This window comes from Pongo abelii, chromosome 17, assembly GCF_028885655.2.
Source record: "Pongo abelii isolate AG06213 chromosome 17, NHGRI_mPonAbe1-v2.0_pri, whole genome shotgun sequence".
NCBI lineage: Eukaryota > Metazoa > Chordata > Mammalia > Primates > Hominidae > Pongo > Pongo abelii.
The window spans coordinates 37,392,086-37,416,308 of NC_072002.2; the positions used below are offsets into that span (position 1 = coordinate 37,392,086).

General features: G+C 47.3%; 1 protein-coding gene across 4 annotated transcripts in view; it reads left to right on the top strand.

Annotated features, from left to right (window-relative positions):
* Window positions 1–24,223, top strand: part of CABLES1 (Cdk5 and Abl enzyme substrate 1) — a 122,989-nt gene that overhangs the window by 61,381 nt on the left and 37,385 nt on the right. For 3 of the 4 annotated variants that reach the window (XM_024235956.3, XM_054537708.2, XM_054537709.2), the window contains exon 4: window positions 17,164–17,241. The exons of the other annotated variant lie outside the window; for it this stretch is intronic. In XM_024235956.3, coding sequence (XP_024091724.2) covers window positions 17,164–17,241 — 78 coding nt within the window. The remainder of the gene's footprint in view (window positions 1–17,163; window positions 17,242–24,223) is intronic. 4 annotated transcript variants of the gene reach the window in all.

Sequence of the window (24,223 nt, forward strand, 5' to 3'; positions counted from 1 at the left end):
GCAGTCTCAGTCACATCTGTGCATCGGGCTGTGCCCAGCTCCTGAGTCTCCTTGGGACCCCTGACGAGCACAGCCCAGCCTCTCAGTCTGCAGGCCAGATCCACGGCTCATTTGCTCTTCTGACCCTGAAAACCCTGGCATGGAGGCTCCTGCGTCCCCAGACCTGCTGACCGTGTGATCGAGGCCCCAGTATTGAGGAGGATTTGGACTTCTCGTCTCAGCAAGGACCAGAGTGCAGCTCAGGAAATGAACGGGGAGCCTCTGCTGTGATACTCACGTCTGACCTAACCAAGAGTTTCAAGCACATTTGGAGACAGAAAGGGGAAAACATGCTTTTAAATCTGAGAACCAGATATAATAAAAGACAATACTTGTGGCATTGAAAAAACAAAACAAAAAACTTAAATATACCTCGTGATCAATATCAGAGTAGCTGCTTAGAAATAAACCTTGGGGCCTGAGACAGCTCCGTGTTCGCCCGTGAGGAATCACTTCACCCTGTGACACTGGATCACAAATCCCAGCCGGCATGCAAAGTGGAAGTGAACGCCTTCCGCCGAAGTACGTGGTTGCGATGGAGGATGGAGTTTGCCTTCTGTAAAAACTCTCTTCATCTCTCTGGCATCTGAATTCCGTGAGGCTGGCACTGGGACCTTCTAGAGGGCTTGGTGTGCAGATACAGTGCGGAGGAGCCAAGCTGAGGGTGCTTTGGGGTCATGCTGCAAATCCTTGGGCCAGGTGGAGGCTAAGAAGGACAGTGCCCAACAGATCGCAGACCAGCCAGATGGAGCGGAGGGAATGTCAGTACCACTGCTAGAACCAGAGCGTGGCAGGAGCTCTTGGCTGGCCCTGCTGGGGGTTTCGTCTCCTAGCAGGTAGGGGAAGCCATGAGGGATACTGCTCTCAGCTCCAATTCTGCCTTAATAGAGAAGGCAGACCAGTCCTCAGGGCCTGGAGGGAGGTCATGTTGGACTTCATAGATGGAAAAGAACACTGGATTTTAGGAACACGGTCGCAGAAAGTTTAGACTAAGAAGTAGATTCTTCTGGGTTGGAGCATATTTCCAGAAGAGATGATAAAGTTACAAGGATGATAAGATGGTAATAGATGCCTTGATTGAGTGCTTGCTGGGTGCCAGGCTCTAAGTTTTTAACATGCATTGTTTTGGGCCAGGCATGGTGGCTCATGCCTGTAATCTGATAACTTTGGGAGGCTGAGGCAAGTGGATTGCTTGAGCTCAGAAGTTCAAGACCAGCCTGGGCAGCGTGGTGAAACCTCGTCTCTACAAAAAAATACAAAAATTAACCAGGCATGGTGGCACACGATTGTGGTCCCAGCTATTAGGGAGGCTGAGGTGGGAGGATTGCTTGAGTCTGGGGGATGGAGGTTGCCGTGAGCCAAGATCACACCGCTACACTCCAGCCTGGGTGACAGAGCAAGACCCTGTCTCAAAAACAAAAACCCAAAATATAAACATGCTTTGTTTCATTAACTCAAAACTCAGTAGGTGTTCGTCAAATAAATGAGTAGAGATGCCTTTTAAATGAGTTTGTCTTCAGGACTAGATCTCAAGGAATGGAAAGAATTTAGAAATACAAATAATCCTTGAAACAACCTGAGTAGGGCATTACTGTCTTGTGGCAGGCAGAGTAACGGCCCTCAGAGATATCCACATCCCATCCCCAGGACCTGTTACTGTGTTAGGTTACATGGCAAAGGGGAACTAAGGCGCAAATAAGCTGACCTTTAAATGGGAGTTTATCCTGGATTATTTAGGTGGCCCCAGTGTAATTACAGAGCCCTTAAAAGTGGAAGAAAGAGGCAGGATCGTCAGTGTCAGAGTGATGCAATAGGAGAAAGACTCCTCTGGCTTTGCTGGCTTTGAAGTTAGAGGATGGAGCCATAAACCAAGAAATGCAGGCAGCTGCTAAGAATCTGGAAAAGGCAAGAAAACCAATTCTCCCTACAGCCTCCCGTGGGAACCAGCTCTGCTAACACCTCGATTTTAGCTCCATGAGTCCCATTTCCAAGTTCCGACCTCCAGAATTGTAAGATAATATGTTTGTGTTGTTTTAAGTCACTAACTTTGTGGCAATTAGTTCTGCAACTGTAGGAAACTAAAACACTCATGATCCCAGTTTACAGAGGAGGGAACTGGAGCTCACAGAGAGTGGGAAGTAGAATTCACATCCAGGCATCAGATTGCAAAGTTCATTCTCTCCATTGACGAGAATGTGGGAGATAAAAATCCATATGCAGCAAGATAGTGTGTCATGGTGGACTTTGAGAAAATTCCCTCTTGCATTCTGATTTTTTAAAAATCATTAGCTTAAGGCCAAGGATTAATTTTTAAAATGGCTTAAGCAAACTTACAAGAATGGGGTGAGGGAGACTAAAGTCTAGATGAACTCAAGATTGTTAAAAAGAAAATAAAATTGGAACTGTCATACATTGCTGATGGAATATAAAATGGTGCAGACACCGTGGGAAAGTTGGGTGGTTCTTCAAAAAGTTAAACATAAAATTACGATACAATTAATTAATTGCTAGTTGTAATTAATTACCTAGCAATTAATCGCTAGTTGTATACCCAGAAGAATTGAAATAGGTATTCAGACAGATATTTATACACCAAGGCAGTGTTATTCACAATAGTTGAAAGGTGGAAACAACCCCAGTGTCTCAGCAGACACATGGATAGACCATGTGCTGTATCCATACAATGGAATAGCATTCGGCCATGAAAAGGAATCAGTACTGATACATGCTACAGTGTCGATGAATCTTGAAAATAAGCTGAATGAAATGAGCCAGTCACAAAAGGTCAAATGTCGTATGACTCCATTTAATTGAAATATCCAGAATAGTCCACAGAGACAGAAGGTAGGTAAGAGGTTACCAGGGGTTAGAGCAAGAGGGAATTATTGCTTAATGAGTACAGAGTTTCTATTAGGGGTGGTGGAAAATTGGAAATACATAGTGATGATAGTTGCCCAACATTGTGCATGTACTTAATGACACTGAATTGCACACTGATTAGATGGCATTTTGTTTTATATATGTGTATATATATTTTTTTCCCCACAATAAAATAAAACACCAGTAATAGCCATAGGCTATTACTATTAAGACGATAGTCAGAAGCAGAAGGGAAAGGATGGCGAATTTCCTGGGATGATGGTACGGGGTCAGCAGATGTCAGCTGCTGGCCTGCTTTTAACTTCCTCACCAAGTAGAACTGGAAGTGTAGACTCTAAACAAAGCCACGTGCCAGGCACACAGTAGGCACTCAGCAAGTGTTTGTTGAATAAACAGAGAGGCCTTTTAAGTGAATTGTAGTCATCAGGGCTAGATCCTGGAGAATAGAAAGAATTTGGAAATACAAATGATCTTTAAAGTGCCATGGAGAATGAACAAAGTTCTAAGTCTGATACCAAGCAAAAGTTGCTTGATAGTGGAAAAAATTGTGAGGGTAATGGGAGAGGGTAGATCCTTTTTTTTTTTTTTTTTTTGAGTTGGAGTCTCACTCTCTCGCCCAGGCTGGAGTGCAGTGGTGTGATCTCAGCTCACTGCCATTCTCCTGCCTCAGCCTCCCGAGTACCTGGGACTACAGGCACCCGCCACCATGCCCAGCTAATTTTTTTGCACTTTTTTAGTAGAGACAGGGTTTCACCATGTTAGCCAGGAAGGTCTCGATCTCCTGATCTCGTGATCTGCCCGCCTCAGCCTCCCAAAGTGCTGAGATTACCGGCATGAGCCACCGTGCCCGGTTGGGAGAGGGTAGATTTTAATAATCATAGACTGGCAAGCCTAGAGCTGATGCTTAGCAGAGTTTGAGAACAGACGGTTTGTGTGGAGGTTGCTAGCAGTCAACGTGAGTTCACTAAGAAAAGGTCATGTCCCATCAGCTTCGATTCCTCATTGATGGAATAACTTAGTAAAGTGAAGAAGTGCCGCGATGGACATTACATTTCTAGATTGCGGCAAAATGTCAGTTTATTCCTCACTATCGCATGTCCCTGTGGATAGAGCAGTGAGAAGGGCCGGGTGATTGTCAAGCTGGAGTTTCTGCAGGTGGCTGAAATTTGTCAGCTGACCATCATCAGCCTGAGGGCGAGTTTGAATAGAATAGCATGTGGTATTCCCGCCAGTGTTATCTCCTGCAGCGATTGGCGTAAAGGCCCAGAAGCCTGGTTGTCAGCCATGTGGATAGCTAAAAGCAGGGAGAGCAGAAGCAGGAAGGAGCATTACAGATGAGAACCAAGATCCAGATACTTCATTCACTGGAAATGCTAGAGCCAGTCCACCGAGATTAAACTGAGCAAGGATAAATGTAATTCAGGTGGACTGTTGATTATAGCACAGGATATAGATTTTTTAGTACACATGAAAAATATCTTGGCATTTAGGACAGTGTGTTCCACCCCAGGCTCACAATGCAATGCCAATACAGAGGGACCTAATTTAGTTTGTCCTGATGGAAGGCTAGTATCACAGAAGGCTGGTGTCACCTTTGCACCCAACCAGGGCGGGTCCCATCTGTGGTGTTGCCATCAGCATGTATGTCATGTCATAGGAAGCTAGATATGTATTAGGATGGTCCCTCAGCAGTGGACTTTGTGGAAGGAGTTGTGATGAACCTTGAAAATAAGCTGAGTGAAATGAGCCTATCACAAAAGGTCAAATGTCATATGACGCCATTTATATGAAATAACCAGAATAGTCCATACAGACAGAAAGTAGATAAGAGGTTACCAGGGTTTAGGGCAAGAGGAATTATTGCTTAATGACTCTCCAGATACAAGGTACCCAATAATAAGGCAGTTCCTTAACTACATGCACTGTAGGAACATGCATCCTCAGTCCACCCCACACATGTTTGCTGGCACCTGCTCTGTGACTATTGGGAGGTATCCATGAATAAAACAGGTTACATCCCAATAGGGAGGGAAATGATAAATGTGCACAGGTGAAAGATGAGATAATGTGCCATGGAGAGAGACTGAGGCAGCTAGGGTTGGGGAATGACACTCTGGGGCGATGGGGAGACCTGAGAGTGGAGGTGTGAGGGAGGTGACGGAGCCAGCCCTGGGGCTATCCCAATGGGGGAAGCGCATTCGCCCTGATGGAACAGCAGTCGTGGAGACAGTGAGGCGGAAGGGACGGGGTATGTTTGAAGAACTGTAGGAAAGCCCACATGGTGGAGGTGATTGAGAGGAAGGAAGGAAGGCGAGATGAGCTCTGAGAAGTCAGTGGTGACTGCGGAGGTCCGTCTGGTTGTGAGCAAGGTGGGAACCATGCGGCGTGCTGAGCAGAGGTGTGAGTGATCTGACTCGCTTTGGAACACAGTCACTCTGGGTGACCAAAAGTCAGGGGTGGGCACTGCAGGTCATTTTGGTAAACTTATCTTCCCTGTAGAAAATGAGAGTATGGGTGGGTATTATTTTCTAAAAGAGTTCATTTTGATATGAAGTTCAAAAGCAACTCAAGATCTTTTTGAAAAGCTGGTCACAAATGTCTGAGCAAGCCTTTTGTCAAAGAAGAGAGATAGCTGGCGGCCCAGTGCCACAGCATCTGGAACGGGCCTTTGAACCTCCTGCTGAGGAGGGCAGTTGGCAAGTGGAAGCTGCTGCTTATTGTAAGAGGAGAGCCAGTCACCGTGGGCTCTAACCTGCATCTTCACTGAGAACCCTACTTGTGTGCCACAGTGGAGACTAAACAGAAGTGAAGACAAATCTCAGTTCCCAGCCATTAGATACACCCTTGAAGAAGACACATTTACACAGCCTCGCTCATTGCTGGCCAGGAAGGACTGACGCATCAGAAGGACAGCGGGGATTCTGAGCATAAAGACTGGAAACACTCGGCCGGGGCGTGGTGGCTCACGCCTGTAATCCCAGCACTTTGGGAGACTGAGGCGGGCAGATCATGAGGTCAGGAGATCGAGACCATCCTGGCTAACGTGGTGAAACCCCGTCTCTACTAAAAATATAAAAAAATTAGCCGGGCGTGGTGGCAGGCGCCTGTAGTCCCAGCTACTCGGGAGGCTGAGGCAGGAGAATGGCATGAACCTGGGAGGCAGAGCTTCAGTGAGCCGAGATCGTGCCTCTGCACTCCAGCCTGGGAGACAGAGCAAGACTCCGTCAAAAAAAAGAAAAAAAAAGACTGGAGACACTCAGTGGCTTTTGTGACATTTATGTCTAGTGACCCTCACGGTCCTGTTAAGGAAGGACCTTTCCCCTTGGTGCTCCCAGTTCTTGAGACTCATGAACCTCTGTCTTGAAGAGCGACAGAGCCCTCGTTTCACGTGGGTGTCTCCTCGCTCTGTCACGTGCCTGCGTGGGCTTTACTGGGTGTCCTTTTGAAGTCATCTGGGTGTTGAATGTTGGCATGGCATGCAAGAGATGGCTTCATGCGCCCTGGAAGTGCCGCCTCCTGGGTCTGCTTCAAGAATCATCTCATTGTGAACAGGTAGAGAAATGTCCTCTGCAGTGAGTTGACTGAGCTATTTCCTCCCTTGGGAGGAATTTTCAAAGAGATGTAAAAGGATTTGAGATGGGAGTGGATAAAGAACTGAGCCAGAGTGTTTTCTTTTTAAAGTATGAACTCAATAGGATAATGTTAAAAAAAAAAAAAAAAAAGAAAAAAAAAGAAACAACGTAAAAGACTTCAGCACCCTTTATCTGCATTTTAAAGGAAGATGGTAAAAGTACAGTGACTAAAGTCAAGCTGGAGCCTTTCCTTGTTGCACCAAAACATTTTGGAGGGAAAAAGGGGATGGGTCATAACTAAATTAAGACCTTGTTTGTGATCTCATCAGTTCCAAACTGTCAGCCTAATTTAGTTTGAAAAACGACTTGGAGGAAGTGGCATGTTTCAAAAAATAAAACGGCTCGTTACCAGCCCTGGACTGGCCTTTTTGAAAGAAGAAAAATGTCATTGCTTTTTCTCCCTAAAATGAACCCGTCCAGTTTGATAGAAGTCAAGCATCTTCTGTGGGGCACCTTGCAACACGGACCCTTTCCTGAGCTGGCTTTTTTTCCTCTCAGAGATTTTGTTTTTCGTGAAAAGGCTAGCACCTGCCATCCCCTCAGTGGCAGAAGGTGGCAGGAAGCATCTTTATCCTTGTCATCATCGGTGTTTACGATCAGTTCTTAACAAAACCCCAGTCTAGGAGGACAGGGAGTGGACAGCCTGAAGAAGCCTCCAGGACTCCCCAGACCTCAACTGGGGCTCCGGTTCCAGGCTCTTCTTTCACTGAGATGGCCCTAGAGCTGCTCACAAGTCTCACTGACCATCGCATTTCCTTGGCTTTATTCGCCTGGCACTAAGTGGCGGGAGCGGGGAGAGAAGCTGGCATGCAGGGCAGTCACTCGGCACTGAGAATATCGGTGCCCAGTTCCCGGTGGTGCTGGGTCAGCACCACACGCACCGGTTTTATTATTCATGCCTCTTTAAATAGCATAGAGGTGAGGCTGGCTGCTTCTGTAGTGTTGCATGAGGCTTTTGAGATAAATGATTTTCAATCAACAGAATCAATAGCAGCTGTGCTCAGTGCCTCGCGCTTGTGTACACGTTTGCGACTGAAAAGCTCACAGCCTGTGGGTGCTTGTTGCTGCTTTTCCACCAGTTTGATTTGAAGAAATAAAAGCAGTCACAGAGGAAAGGTAAAAGAGTTGGAAATTGTTTCAGATTGGACAGAACCTTCCCTTGGCGGTTGTATTCATCTGTTCTCATGCTGCTGATAAAGACCTACATGAGACTGAGTAATTTCGTCTGTTCTCACGCTGCTGATTCGTCTGTTCTCACACTGCTGATAAAGACATACCTGAGACGAGTAAAAAAAGAAAAAGAGGCTTAATGGATTCATGGTTCCATAGGGCTGGGGAGGCCTCACAATCATGGTGGAAGGCAAAAGGCACATCTTACATGGCAGCAGGCAAGAGAGAATGAGAGCCAAGCGACAGGGGTTTCCCCAAATAAAACCAACAGATCTCCTGAGACTTATTCACTACCATGAGAACAGTATTTGCGAAACCGTCCCATGATTCAGTTATCTCCCACCGGGTCCCTCCCACAATGTGTGGGAATTATGGGAGCTACAATTCAAGATGAGATTTGGGTGGGTACACAGCCAAACCCTATCGGCAGTTCTGTTTTAATCTTCTGCTTAGCCTGGGAGCCCAGAGGAGACGTCAGTCCTTGGTCTGCACCATTGGTCTGTAACACATTGAGAAGAAAACAGTAATTATAGCTAGCAGATGACTCGGGGCTGGACCACACTTGAGGATGCAGCTACCAGGGCTGTTCTGGCTGAGCAGGAGGGGAAGGGATTCCAAAAGGACTTCCTTCCTGACTTCTTTTTTTTTTTTTTTTTTTGAGACGGCATCTCCCTCTGTCACCCAAGCTGGAGTGCAGTGGTGTGATCTTGGCTCACTGCAACTGCAACCTCCATCTCCTGGGTTCAAGTGATTCTCCTGCCTCAGCTTCCCGAGTAGCTGAGATTATAGGTGTCTGCCACCACGCCCAGCTAATTTTTGTATTTTTAGTAGAGACAGAGTTTCACCATGTTGGCCAGGCTGGTCTTGAACTCCTCACCTCAAGTGATCTGCCCACCTCGGCCTCCCAAAGTGGTGGGATCACAGGCTTGAGCCACCATACCTGGCTGGACATTCTCACTTCTGTGACACTAAACTCTTCTTGTTTTTGCCTTACCTTAGCCCCCAAAATTCCTGTGTTGAGGTCCTAACTCCCTGTGCCTCAGAATGTGAGTTTATTTGGAAACAGAGTTGTGGCAGATATAATTCACTAAGATGAGGTTATACTGGAGTAGGACGGGCCCTAATCCAATACGACCGATATCCTTATAGAAAGAAGAAATTGAAGCCAGGTGTCGTGGCTCACATCTATAGTCCCAGCAATTCGGGATGGCCGAGGCAGGAGGATCACTTGAGCACAGGAGTTCAAGGCAGCAGTGAGCTAATATCATGCCACTGCCCTCTAGTCTACGTGATGGAGCAAAAGCCTCACTCTCTTCAAGTAAGGGAAAACTGGGGCTCAGAGGCACACGGGGAGAATGCTGTGTGAAGACTGGAGTGATGCTGCCACAAGCCATGGAGCCACCAGGAGACAGGCCTGGAGCAGACCCCTCCCCAGTGCCTTCAAATGGAGCATGGGCCTGCCGACACCTTGATTTTGGACTTCTGGCCCCCAGAACTGTGAGACAATACATTTCTGTGGTTTAAGCCACCCAGTTTGTGATGCTGACTTTGTGAGCTTTTCTGCGCATCTGACACTGCCTGCCTTCTTCCCTGCGCACTGTCCTCCCACCCCGTCCCAGACCCTCCTCGCTCCTCATCCCACTCCACTCCTGTGAGTGCTCCTCCACACCATGGCTGCAATCCCCACTTTGAGCTGGGGACTCCCAAACCCCGACTTTCCCACAGGGCTCAGGAGGCCTTTCTCCAGCCAGCCTCACAGCTGGACTAATGCTTCTCCCCCATGCCACCCTCAGCTACGCTGAATTATTCACAGTAATCGCTTGGTTGGGGAAAAGGTTAGTAAATGCCAAAGGAAATACCCACAGAAATCTCCTACACAGCTTAGATGTTGTGCTGGCATTTAAGGCCCATGAGTGATGGTCCATTCTGCAGCTTTTCATGCCATGCCTTTCGTTTGTGTGGGGGTCCACAGATCAGAGTCTGTCTGTGGCATCGACTTCCTTATGTCATCATTGTTCCCACCCATTGCTGGGATGTCCACATTGGACTTCTCGAAAGTGGCCCAAGAATCTAAGTGCAAAATCTGTTTGGATTTTTACAATTTTTTCCTAATCTTTTATAGTCTTGCTCATACCTATTTCAACTGCAATTTTTTTTCAATGACTTGCCTTGTGTGAATATTTTTTAAAGCATTCAGTGTTAAACAAAAAATTTAAACAGCATTTCTGTTTATTTTCCACATTCTTTAGTTTGTGCACTCTTTTTTTTTTTTTTTTTTTTGCGACGGAGTCTTGCTCTGTCACCCAGGAATACAGTGGCACAATCATAGCCCACTGCAGCCTTGAACTCCTGGGCTCAGTCAATCCTCCCACCTCAGCCTCTTGAGTAGCTGGGACTACAGGCGTGTGCTACCACACCCAGCTGATTTTTTTTTTATTCTTAGTAGAGACAAGGTCTCATTATGTTGCCCAGGCTGGTCTCAAACTCTTGAGTTCATGTGATCTCCCACCTCGGCTTCCCAAAGTTCTGGGATTACGGGCATGAGCCACGGTGCCCAGCAGTGCACAGTCTTTAATAAACAAGTGCAAATATAAATAATAATACAACTGACATAAACAGGATTAGGCCATATATAAGGGACCCTTAGTAAGTGCACAACTCAGTGGGGTTTGGTGGCCAACAGCCTACCAGCCTGAGTTTTGCGTGAGTCAGGGGTGTTGGTCAAAGGGTTGTACAGAGGGGAGTGGAAACGCTGGTGAGTCAGGCACGTGGAGGTCCATGAACATTTATTATTCACTCAGTTCCTTGAATAGGCTGAATGCTCTTTCTCCCAACCTTGACTCATGCCAGTTTTCCCGCCAGCATATCTTCTCACTGTAGACTGGTTGCCGCTTATCCCTGAGGTCTCAGTTATCACTTGCTCCAGGAAGCCCACCTTGCCTCCTTTAGGCTGGTTTATTCTTCCTGTGTGCTCAGTAGCGCCCCCTAGTCCTCATCAGAGAACTTACACCTCTGCATGGAGGTATCTCCCAACCACCCCTAAGCTTTGCAAGGAGGGAGCTCTTAGCAGGGCCTTTCATCATCAGATCCCCAGCACCTAGTACAATGTCTGGCATGGATTAAGTGCTCAGAAAATATTTGTGGGAGGGAGGAGGAGAGGAAGATTATATAACTTGTTTATCAGAAATTTGCCGCTCCCTAAGTTGTAGGATAAGGTGTTCCTCCTTAGCAGGTGGGGAGGCCTGCCTGCAGTATGTCCTGCGGTAGCAGTGATCTTAGTGGTCATGGAAGTGTGGTGGTGGAGGTGGCAGTCATAGTCATGAAGAGAAGACTAATGCCTCCACCAGTAACAGTACCACCATGTGGTATTTGTGGGCTACGTAGCACAGATTCTCAGATGCATCAGACCATTTAACTCATGCCCCCCAGTTCCCTGGCTCCAGACGCCCTGTGCAGCTCCACACTTCACAGGGTTAAGCCGTGCTTCCCTTCCTCCTGTTCCCACCTGTTAGAATCCCATGCCTCCTCCTCCTAGGCCAGCCCCAGCACTTTCAGGCTCCTTGTTCTAGTGCCTTCTTGTCCACGGGACCCCTTCTCTTCCCAGCTCCTGCCCTGGATTAGCATCTCCTTCCAACTCCAGGCAGAAAGGAACAGATCGCTCTGTGAAGAATGTTCTTGGAGCCCCTACCAATTCTCCACTTTGCCCTTGTACCCAGATGAGGTACATCCAACAGTGAGGGGAGTTGTTCCTAAGGAGGAAAAGCGTCCCCCCAATAGCTCATGAGCATTTAAATAGAGTAAACAAGAACATTTTGTTGTTGGTGGTGGTGTTTTTTCGTTCAGCTCTCATTATGCCATTGCCAGCCCTTCAGAAGAGACGGAAAGGGGTCAAGTCCCCTTCTTCCAGCTTTTAATAAAGCATTGTGAGAGGAGGAAGGAACGGCTGTGGGAAAAGGGGTCAGAGTGGAGCTGGGAAGAGAACAAGTTTTCCAGATTTCATAATATTCATTTGTCTCTGGACATTGGCCTTCACGCCTTCACCGTCTTTGTGCACAGCGCTCATAGTGTGGTGTGCAGAGGACCTGCTCAGCCGGGGTGTGTGGCCCAGAGCCATGCCAGGGAGAGCTGTGTCGCTTTCCAGGGCTTCCGCACAAGGTGCCACAAACTGGGTGATTAAGACAACAACAACAAGTTCTCTCCCTGTTCTGGAGACTGGAAGCGTGGGGCCATGTTCCCTCTGAGCCCCAGGGGAAGAATCAGCTCTCAACTCTTCCAGCTTCCAGTAGTGCTGGTGAGCCTTGGTGTCCTTGGCTTGTAGCTGCATCACTTCCGTCTCTGTCTCCACTGTCATGTGGCCTTCTTCCCTTCGTGTGTGTGTATAGGTAGCTCCAAATTTCTTGCCCCTTGTAAGGACACCAGCCATTGGATTGAAGGCCCACTCTGACCCAGTAGGACCTCATCCTTACTTGATAACATCTGCAAAGACACTGCAGCAGTCCTTCCTTATCCACAGTCAACCACGTGGTCTGAAAATATTAAATGGAAAATTCCACAAACAATTCATAAGTGCTCAATCGCATGCCATTCTGAGTAGCGTGGTGAAATCTCTCACCCTCCCACTCTGTTTGATCTGGGACATGAGTCAGCCCTTGGTCCAGCATATCTACATGCTCTTGCTACCTGCCCTGTATGAAATGACTGCAAAGGAAAAAACATAGTACATATAGGCGTCAGTGCTATCCGTGGTTTCAGACATTCCCTGGGGGTTTTGGAACACATCCCTTGTGGATAAGGGGGGACATCTGTATTTACAAATAAGGCCACAACCGCAGGTGCTGGGGCTTAGGGTTCCAACATATCATTTGGTGAGTACAGTTGAACCCACAACATCATCTTTGTAGGCGTATTCTTTCTTGCTTCCTGGGCGTGGAGGGAATGAATCACGGAATTTGTGCATTTGTGCCTAGTGCCTAATACAGACCCCTGGGCTGTGGACACCCCTGGGCTGTGTTTGGGCTTCACTGTATTCACCACCCCGCCTCCGTTACTGCAGATGTGATTTTCTTTCCTCTGCCTCTTGGACTTGGTTGCTTGTTTTTATGTCCTTAAGAGAATATTTCTGTTGTAATGGAACATTTCACCTGTAAGAGATGAGACCTTCTCACAACCAACAGAGACTCCCCAGGGGGCGGGAAATAGAACAAGGCTCTGGTTTTTTGGCAAAAAAGGAAATACTTGAGGATCGTGGCTGGTGAGAGACATTGCCTTTTTAGACATCGCCAGTGCTGGGCTGAGGGGGTAAAAACAGATTTGGTGAAAAGTGGCCCGTGGTGCCCTGTCACCTGTGGGGGGGTGTCCTTGTGCATCTCCTGGCTGTTCTGGACACTCCGCGTCTTGTGAGCTAATTGTGGCTGTGGAAGCTTTGTGGTCTGAAGCTGCAAGATCCCTCATACCAGAAGTACTTTCCTAAGAGCATGGCAATGAGGCTGTGTGAAGAAGAAAGCTGGACGGTGCTCCTTCAGCTTCCGAGCACTCATGAGGATCCCTGGAAGTTTCAGAAAGCATTGTGTATCCAAGATGCTTTGTCCATGTGGGCTGTAGCCCCAGGGAATGTTTTCCTTTGCTATTTTTTTCCTCTGGCAGATGTTCATGTGGAAATGTGACCTTTAACTCCTTAAAGATCCATCTCCCTGGAATTAATTCCTCTTCTGAAGTCATAATCTTTCACGTAATATTTCCTGGTCATCTCAACTCCAAGTAAAGTGTTGTATGTCACAGGTGGGGGAAATGATTTGGGCTTTTTGCATGCCATTTGAGTGTAAGAGAAGAGAACCGCCGTGGTTGGAGGCAAAGACATGAGAGTGGTCAATGTCTGACGTTGGAAGTGGACTGTGCTTGTTGTTTATGTCATCTGATTGAATTCTGTCTCAAATAATAGAGATACCTTCCAGGAGGCAAACATCTGATTCTCTTCTTGTGTATCTCCATTACCATGGACATTTCCCTAATGTTTATAAAGAGAAAAGCTGCAAATTCACATGAACTGCACAGGTTCTAAACATAACGGTTGATCACACGGGACCTGTTGTCAGAACCACGCTGTTCAAGGTTTCCCAGTGTAAGAAGCCAAGGAGACGGGAGCCATCACTTGCTGCTACTTGCCTGCTGTGGTTCACGCCTGCAGTCCCTCCCAGATGCCAGAACTACTTCAGGAAACATATATGATGTGTTCTTGGAAGCTCCATTGGCAAACCGGCTGCAGAGCCTCTGTGCGGGTCTCTGCCATGAGTTCCTCCTCTGACCCCTGCAGAAACTGAGGGTCCATGAAATGATTGGAGAAGGGAGGAGAAGGGCCCAAAGATGTGATACTCCCTCCTCCTCCCTCCAGCCGCTTGAGACTGGCCAACCAGGGAAGTAGTAACCCTACTGGAATTGTTGAAACAGTCCATATTCATAGTTGCTAAACTTGACCTATGCAGTAAAATAACATGTTTTTCTGGAATGAGCAGCATGTTGTCAGCCTCTCCTAGATATAGTGGTGCGGACCACCCAGAGTGAGCGCTCACTTAATAGAACAAGCATCCCATTTACTGATAGGCACCTTGTGGTTGAAAGATTGGAAAGAAGACTTGGATTGCACTTGCATTTATATTCTCTCATTTTCTTGTTCTATTAAATACGTCCAAGCAAATTTAGTGTGTGGGAAGGAAGGACACCTTAGCATGAGTAGTGAGGAAAATGCAGCATCGCTAAGCCAGTGGAATTTGTTCAACACATTCCTGCCACTGTGTTGCAGAGGACATCAATGCCCAGTGACACGTGAATGAGTTGCTCCAGGCCTTTGTCCTGGGTAGATGGCAGGGAGTGGCAGTGAGGGTGTGGAGAGCCTCTGCCCTTCCATCTGGGAAGGGGTCCAGGCTGAGCAGGGCTCCCCTGGCTCCAGCAGCTCCAAGGTCAGGGGTGTGTGTTCTGTCACCCTCTTGCCCCTCCCTGCACTGGGCATGGTGACCCACAGGCCAGGCTGGAAAGCCGGCCTAGAACACCTGGATGAAGGCAGACTTATTAATATCCAAAAAGTCCATGGGTACACAGTCACGCCCCCAAGGGGCAGGCTTTTCTAGTAAGGTTTAGGGAAGAGCTTCGTAGTGGTAAAGAGCTCAAGTTCCAGTCTCCACCCTGCCCCACCTGCTGGTGCATCAACTTTGGCACATCACCAACTCGACATGCCTCATCAGTTAAAGCATTTAGAATTTGGCACGTAATCAATACTTAATAAGTATTGGCTGTTATGTCTCTGTAGGTAAATTTACAGGGGCATTGCAGCATGAGAAGCTCTGTTGCTGGGCTCCATGCAGGCAAGCCCAAGGAGCCTGGCTGGTGTTCAGCAGGGTGTGCTCATGATTCATGTAACCCCTGGCCCTTCAGGCCTTGACAGTCCACTCTGGACATGACGCTCTGTCCTCGACAGTGACCAGGGTCCGGGCCTGTGGTAACTGATGAGCAGCATCTCCCTTCAGTAGCATCTCTGTGTACATCTCATGTTACACCGATGTAGACAGCCATGCATGGGGTCTTTCAGCTGTCCTGGCAGCACAGCCTTTCAGGTCTGAGCAGGCCTGGATATTTAGCACAGAGGTCTGAAGAGGTTCTGAGTCCATGGACTAGGCTGGAAAACCTGAATCCTAACCCAGGCAGCTGCTTTGCAGTAAAGATGGTTCATATTTATTGAGTGTGTGCTATTTGCCAGCTGCTCTTCTGAGGGTTCTCCGAGTATGGACTCGTGTACTCTTACAGCATTCCAATAAGATAGTTACTAATTTTATCCCATTTTTTAGAAGGGCAGAATGAGGCTCAGAAGTGTTAGTAAGCTGACCGAGGTCAAACAAAAGTGACAGCTGGTGTTCGAAGCTGAGTGTGTTACTTTGGTCCCATCCCATTAACCACTGTGGATATGAACTGCTATGGAATTGACACCAAAAGTGTCAAAAGCCGAAAGTGGCGTTTGATTGCATAGGATGCCTGCAGCCCTGCCCTCCCATGACGGATACTCAAGTGTTGCTGCTCTGAGGCCCACACTGCATTTCAGTGACATCTAATACCCATACATAGATGGAGGGGCCACCACGCACTAAACCCCTGCCTGGACTCACCCTCTAGTAAAAGAGGGAGGCAAATGATTAGCAGCGTGGATCACATCCGTGCCCTCCTGGATGTGTGAATGGGGAATTGGAGACAGCACCAAAAAGAGAACAAGAAACTCCATGAAGAGGGGCAGGAAACACTCCATGGAGGGGGTACTTCTGAGCTACGTTTGGAAGAATAAATAGGAGTTCATTGGATGTTTCAAGGTGGGGCATATAGGCAGAAGAAATAGCATGCAAAGAACACAAGTATAAAACAGCAGGACTTTTTGTTAAGGTGGGGGTGCTGTAGGTGCTTCAGCACGGGTAGAATGGTAAAATTGGGAAAATTCTGTGGGTGTTGAAACTGGAGAGACAGAAACCAGGAGACACAGGGCCTGGTTTGCCGTGCCAGGGAACCGGACTACATCCCAGGACGATTTAATTTCACAGTTTTACAACAAATTGAGATCTCCAAACCCTGATGCATGTAGTAGTACCATTTTCCCTGGTCTTATGGTTGTCAAAGGAAAGGATGACAAAAGTAAATAAGCTTCCCCATATGATGTGTATTGACTTTGTGCTACAAAGAATGTTGTTTTTAAATCTCTTCCACTCATTTCTCCAGTTTTTCATCAGCAGTTCCCTTTAGCAAAAGTTATTCTCAGATGCCAGGATAAGTGCTTTTGAGGGTTTTTGTTTTTGTTTTAATGTTTTTTTTTTTAAGTGGCTTTTGATTGCATAAGACCATCATGTAGAGCTGTTTCCAGTAGTGTCTTTATAGCAGGAATGGAGGCTAAGACTGATTATGTAATTGTTCCCTTAATCTATTCTCAGAACGTAACATGTTGCCAGCAGATGAAAAACCTAATGATCAGAATGGCCTCTGAGTGTCTTTCCTGCTCCTAGTTTCTGGCACTATTGCTCTTGCATTGTTTACTGCAAAATAGAAATCAATGGTTTAAATGTGGCATGACTGCTCACCCAGCCCTGGCCACCCTGGACTCAGCTCTGTCTGCTCCCTCTTGGATGTGCAGCCCACAGCAAGCAGGTCTTGCAGGAGAAGGGGTGCAGGTGTACTCATGAGTGACCCTTGCTGGTGTCTCACATGTTAATGTTGGGATGAGGAGAGGCAGCCCACTTCTGCCACGCTGGGGTTGCATTTTGCAAGGAGAGCAGAATACCATCTGCCAGAGGAGGTGGTGGGAGCGTGCAAATACAGCTATGAATGCCATGAATGCTTAATTGCTATAGATTTTGTTTTTTAGTTTGAGTCTTTGCATTTAGTGTGTTTGTTGTTTGTTCTTTTTTTTATTTTTTAGAATAGTCCTTATCAGTGGCAGAAGATCCTTCTGTAGTATATTTTCAGTGCTGCCGTATCGCGACAGTACCCAAGTCGGGTATGTATATGCATGCATGATTTGTAGTTCTCTGGGTGAAAAGTTCTCACACCAATGTACATAATGTGGCCATCCTTTCCATTTTCAAGAAGTTGCCTTGCTTTGATACTGCAAATTCAGTATTTGTACACTGGAATGATAAAAAGATGTTCCACTTTCTTTTCAACCAGAAAGCTTCTTCCTCGTTGTGTGTGTGCGTGTGTGTCCCATCCTATTGCCTGTTCTTTCTAAATCTACATTTTGTTACCTTATCCAATACTTGCTTTAGCAAGAACATTATGGGGCCCACCATATTCCACAGGGCCATGCCAACCTTTGGAAAAAAGGTAGGTCAAGGAACAAATCGGAGCAAACCCTGTGACCATCCCACCTCGTTGCATCTTGGGCTTGGGGTTGGAAACTGACCAGCAAGCTGGAGCTGCCACCACAGAGAAACATCAAAGCAAAAGGGTTCCAGGACCAGAGATTAGGTAACTAGCTACAGGCCAGAGGAATGCTTCCCTCTCTAGATCAACAAGCCCCTCCTTTTACTCTGAAAAAAAGTAAGTACCTGAGGGTCCGTCCTTGCAAAGCCTCCGCTCTTTCCCTGAACCCGTGTTCCTTCCTCCTCGTGCTCCTTTTGCCTTTTCATGCATCCGGTGTCTGTCATCAGGCTGCCACCGGTATCAAAGGCAGGACAGTTCACTGCGTAAGATGTCGAGCATCATGGGATGTTGGCTGTGGCATTTGGTCATTGTGCCAGCCACACCACAGACATGTGACCACTGTCCCCAAGGAGGGCCATATGGCCACTGGTGCTGATTCGCCATGTGTTCATCTTCCACCATCTCCTTGAGCTCTACCCCAGGCCTTCCTGCTCACCATGACCTCCCCTTTCCCCTATAGATCTGCTAGACTTACAGCCTGTTCGATTCACCAAGGTCCTTATCTGCACTCTTCATTGTCAGCTCCATGGGGCAGAAAACGCATCTTTATTCATGGAATCCTGACTCAGTCATTGAAGAGATGTGTGCTTTAAGGAGCGATAATCATGGCACTGTTTGTTAGGCACACACTTTGAGCTCGTCTTTTTCATTATTTACATCCTTACAGCCAAACCTTGCAAAGTAAGTGTTCTAGAAAAAGTAGCAGCAAATCCTGCAGCTCGGAGGTTGAAGGATCATCTAGTGGCCAGTTGGCTGCCCAGAGAGATGTTGTCGGGCAGTTCTCTTTGCCTGACCTACCTGCTGTGACCCCGGGTCTGGCTACATTGGAAGAGCAGGCTCATTCCTTGACAAAATTAGCTCATACCAGCCCATAGACCTGGTGTGACCCCAGAGGCCAGTTCATTCATCTTATTACAAGTAGTAGCCCAAGGGCCTAGAATGTTTGAGTGTGACCAGCCTGGGCACACACCTCCAGGGTGTCTGTATTATCAGTAGCAGGCTCTTTGCCAGCAGGTCCTCTCTTGGCCAGAGCTTGGATGGTACTGTGGCATCAGCCTCGTTTCTCTGGGTTTCCCTGGCTGACCTCTCTGATTGACACATTCTTTCCTTAGCTCCATCTCATTCATTCATTTATTGAGTGCTTGTCATGTGACCAGGTGCCCGGGACAAAGGCAGAGAAGGATGGATTGGGTTCCTGTGCCCCTGAACAGCTTAGCAGGGGAGACACATTAAAATTATACACACAATTAACTACAACTTTTTTTTTGAGACAGAGTCTCGCTCTGTCACCCAGGCTGGAGTGCAGTGGTGCGATCTGGGCTCACTGCAAGCTCCGCCTCCCGGGTTCACGCCATTCTCCTGTCTCGGCCTCCTGAGTAGCTGGGACTACAGACGCCTGCCACCATGCCTGGCTAATTTTTTTGTATTTTTAGTAGAGACAGGGTTTCACCGTGTTAGCCAGGATGGTCTTGATCTCCTGACCTCGTGATCTGCCCGCCTCGGCCTCCCAAAGTGCTGGGATTACAGGCGTGAGCCACCGCGCCCGGCCAACTACAACTTTTAATACATGACAGAGATACCCAGTCAAGCAATCCTTGAATCTTCCTGGCTGAAGACTCATTCTGTTTCTTTAATTTGGCTTCTCCACACTTGTCTTTGAAGTGTCCATATTCGTTTTATTCTCCAAGGTCTGGGGTAAGGTACCCCTCACTGTGGTACCCAAGTGCTCATCCCCATTTTGTAGATGACATCACTGATTGATCCTTAAGAGTTGAAATCTCAAACATCAACTTTGGGCCAGAATGGGGATTTAATCCCCGGTCTGTTCAGCCATAAGTTTTTCCATGACCCACACTGGCAGACAGGCAAGATAAGTTCTGTATCTGCAGAAACCTTGCTGTGAAATGGAGCTTTTGTGATATCTGCCTCCCAGAGGTTAACTGCAGCTCCCAGGAGTGAGTGGATCCAAGGTTTCCAGCATGGCATCTGGCATGCAGAGAGATACTAGGGCCCACTCAGCAAAGACCCCGTATTTCTGACGGTAAAAAAGAATCGTTGTGAAGAACTTTGAAGATTTAGAATTTTTATTACTTATTAGCTTCTGTGAGCTTCCATTGGCTCCTCTGTAGAATGGGGAAGTTTCTACCTCACACCATTAATTTGAAGATAACGGCATTTCTGCAAAGCCAGTAGGAAGCCATTTTAACTTAAATTACCCAGGAAGAGGGCACTCAGACCATCTCCATTGGACATCCTTGTGGATATGCATGGCCCTCCAGTCTTTTCAACATCTCAGGGAAATGCTAGGTGGCAGCCAGTTGGTGCTAGGAAACAGTGTCTGTTCATGCCTGGGTCTCCTTCTTGCTGCTTGGGAAGGCCTCCTGTGTTACAGAAAGGGCCACTGCATAGGATATTCAGCAGATTTGGCTGCTCTGTTGGCCCTGGACAGAGAAGCAAAATGAGGATCCCACCTTTTATATGTACAAGAGAAGCAAAAGGATCCCACCTTTTATATCCTAGGTGTGAACAGATTCAAATCCACTATTCCTCCAGTTTTATAGATGAGGAAACCAAGGTGCACAAGAGGGATTTTTTTGTTTTGTTTTTTGTTTTTGTTTGTTTTTGAGACAGGATTTTGCTTTGTTGCCCAGGCTGGAATGCAGTGGCACAAACATGGCTCACTGCAGCCTCGAACTCCTACGCTCAAGCCATCCACCCGCCTCAGTCTCCCAAGTAGCTAGGACTACAGTCCTAGCGCCACTACACCCAGCTAATTTTTAAAATTTTTAGTTGAGATGAGATCTCGCCATGTTGCCCAGACTGGTCTCAAACTCCTGGACTCAAGTGATCCTAGTGCCTCGGCCTCCCAAAGTGTTGGGATTACAGGTGTAAGCCACTGTACCCAGCTAGAAGAGGATTTTTTCTATAACAAAAAAAATCTTCAGGTCCTTTGTCAGACCTAACAGAAAAGAACATGTTCGTTTCTGCAGCACAGTCTACCTCTGTACTCACACAAGAAACTCTGAGCACAATTCCAAATGTTGTGATGTAGCAGCAGGATTAAGAAGCAGATTGGTTTTTAAACTTTTCAATGAGCAGACATTGTATTTACAAATAACCCACTTAACATAATTATGATTTTTAAATTTTTTTTTTTACTAATTGGGAAACAACTATGCTCAAATAAAAATGTACTAGTAAGTATATGCTAGTAAAAGTTTTACTAGTAAATATACCAATAAATATATACACATACATATTTTAAACAACTTCAGTACTAACTAAAGCCTTTCCACAGTGGAAAATTCCTTTACTTTGACGCTGAAGCTCTTTTTGTGACTGGGACGTAAGTCATAGAATTTCAGGGGTGGAAAGGCCTTCCTGCTTCGCAGCTGAGGCACAGCGGGGCGAAGCTCACCCACAGCCCCACACCTGGCAGAGTCAGCAACACAGGAATTTGGGACCCGGGCTGCCCCAGCCTGCCAGGCTGTGCTTTCTGGCCTCCGTGTTTCCATTGTACTCATGCACACGGACCCAGCCACATGGGCCTGATTATTCCAAACAAGCACAACACCCCCACCACCCCACCGATTAAGGGGCTAATGTACTGCTCCAACTTCATCACAAGAAAGTTCTAAAAACAGGAAGCTCATAGTTCATCTGCTGGGTACTTGAGCCTCCTTCCCATGGAAAGCATCTGTCAGGGCAGCCTGATCTTTCTGGGTTTGTTTTCTGGCCACTTGCGCTGCACTCAAGCTTCCCAGCCCTGGCAGCCACCATGGCCTCCACATTTTGTTCTTGGTTTTAACTTGACTGATTCTGGATTCTGACATTAGTTGATCAAAGCAGACAGACCAACCGTAGGAGGGCTTTCTTTAATACTATCTATTCATTCATTCTTTTATGCGTTAGGTCACTTGTTCTGCTCCCAGTGAATTAAGGCCCTGATGGAGGCTGGGGAAGGGGTGGGAAGGAATGAGTTACCAATCCCAAGACAATGGAGGGTGGCAGGGAGGCGCTGGAGAACACTTGAGCTGCCCACAAATCCTGACCAACACCCACATTTATAGTAAATGTACAGTCTTAAGTAAAAGCAAGGTGTTTGCTATATAAAGTTTCTTTATCCCCACCACCCCCCAAGTGCCTTGCCATACCAGCATGCCACCTGTGTGGAGGTTTAGGGGCTACCATTGTACAGCAGAATTCACTCACCTGCAGCCTGGTGAGCACCTACTGTGTGCTGGGCACTGCCATCCTGCTTGGATACACTGGTGAAAGAGAACATGTCTCTCTGTGTGTGGAGCCTACTCTCCGTGCCATCCCTCTGGTCCTCTGTCTCAGTGGGAGACAGGAATAATAGTAAACCAATCATCAAACAGAATAGCAAAAACATTGAGTCCTAAGCAGTGTCTGATTAGAGCAGAGGAAGGAGTTGGGTGAATTCAGATGGCAGGATCCGATGTAGTGCCCAGCGAAGGCGATTCTTCAGTTAGACTTGGAAGTGTAAGACCTTAGAGACATGAGAAAGGATATTGCATCCTCAGCGTTGACTTCTGAAGATGCCAGCCAGATGATCCAGCTCCTTGTGAACTCGCAGGCAGGGCCTGCCCTGTTGAGAGATTTAGTGATGCCTTATTCAAGCTGGAGTCCCATTTCCCAGCCACACTCAGCATCCAGACCACTGTAGTGAGGAGCAGGGGAGAGGGCTGGGGACAGGAGTGAGCTCTGACATATGGGCCCATCACTCAGCCCTCCTGAGTCTCAGACCCCTCATCTATAAAATGGGGATGTTTAACCAGACACTACAAGGACCCTGTGAGTGCAAAGGGTGGTTCTCATTCTTGTCAGTGCTGCTGATGCAGAAGCAGTAAGCTGTGTTGAACAAGGAATTTATGAATGAAGCACACTGTCCACACTCCCCATCTGTCAACAATCAGCAACTTCTCGAGCGCCTACCTGAATATTAATATTCATTGAGTTTCCTAAAATTGAGATTTTTTTAAATGGGCAGATCTGGTGGCTTCTTGCCACTGTATTGGGCACATTTTTTCTTGGTGTGGGCCACGAGGCTAGGGGCTTAATCAGCCTGGGCTTGGGAACACTGGAAAATGTGTGGGGTCGTTTTGCATGCCACCAGGTTTAGACCAAGCTGATAAGGGATCGGCCTCACAGTGATCTCTAGAGCTGCTGCTTGAAGCAGACTGCCCGAGTATCTAACAGCCACCGCAGTCTCCAGCATGCTCTTCCTTACCGTGATGTATGGGTGTGGATATTTGAGAGAAGAGCACATTTCTCTAGGATTAACAAAGGTGCAGTCAAGCATGTGTGTGAACGTGATAGAGGTAATAATAGAAGCTGATCCTGAATAGTGCTTACAGTGTATGGCATGCCAGGCACTGGTCCACGTGCTTTATATACGCTCACTCATTTCATCTGCCCAACAGCCTCATAAGGTAGGTGCCAGTATTACCATTTTACTTGAGGCTATAGGGGCCAAGAAAGGCTTAGCAACTGCCCAAGTGGTAGTAGGTAGGGGCAGGCAGTGTGGCCGCAGATCTGCCCTGTTGTGTTTGCTGCTGTGGAGCCGGTTCAGCCCGGGAAGCTGGAATGCACACTTGAGAACCAAGTGTGTTTCCCTTCATGATCACGCCTTTGGGGCTGGGCGTGCTGGCTCGGGACCAGTACAGGCAGGCAGCACTGGCTGACTGGTGTGCATTTTGGTGAAGATGGAGCTCGGAGGTCACAGCTCTCATAGGTGTGCCACACACGGGCTGCCCTCTGGGGACACCAGCTGCTGAGCTGATGGGTTATAGCTTTCGGAAGGCTTTGGAGCTTGCTGGTTCACCCTGCAGACTTGGATGCTCCCAAGGCAAATACCAGACATCTCTGGGTGGAGTCTTAAGTGAAAAATAACCTATGTAATTTCCCCATCTGGGTATTTGTCGTCTTTAGAATAGGAAGGTGTGTGGAGTGTGTGGAGCTGGTGAAATTCTCCTGGTGTCTGTATGGTGTTGATGCACTGGCTCTCTGCAGAGGTGTGGGGGTGTTCCTGGCTCATGACCCTGAAGTGCTGCCAGCTCAAGTCTCCCTGGCACCTTTTCTCTGATACACCCAAGTTGCCCCCTGAGCACCTCCAGGAAGCAATTTAGGGAGCAGTAAGGGTCTTTCTCATGTCCTGATACCATACATGAAGAATGCTTCTCTTTGAGAAAGGGTACAGCATAGTTGCATTAGAGGATTCCTAATCACAGTACCAGGCATGTTGTCACTTCACAAAAGGATTTGTGGCAGGGCCACAGAGCTTTCTTAACTGCTCATAAAATATTGTTTGATTTACAGAGTTTGCTTGAATTCGATAGGAAATCATCTGCTAGATATAATGAGATGCTTCTGATAACTGTCTGTCTTCATGTTCTTTTACTTTAGGAATTCAAAGTCTTGCCTGCAGCATGAACCCCTAGTGGCTCTGAGAGACACAGAGGCGTGGAATAGAGGGTAGTGTATGCTCAGTGTCCTGAGTTGCAGACATCGGAGTCTCCTCTGATGGTTGGGGTGTG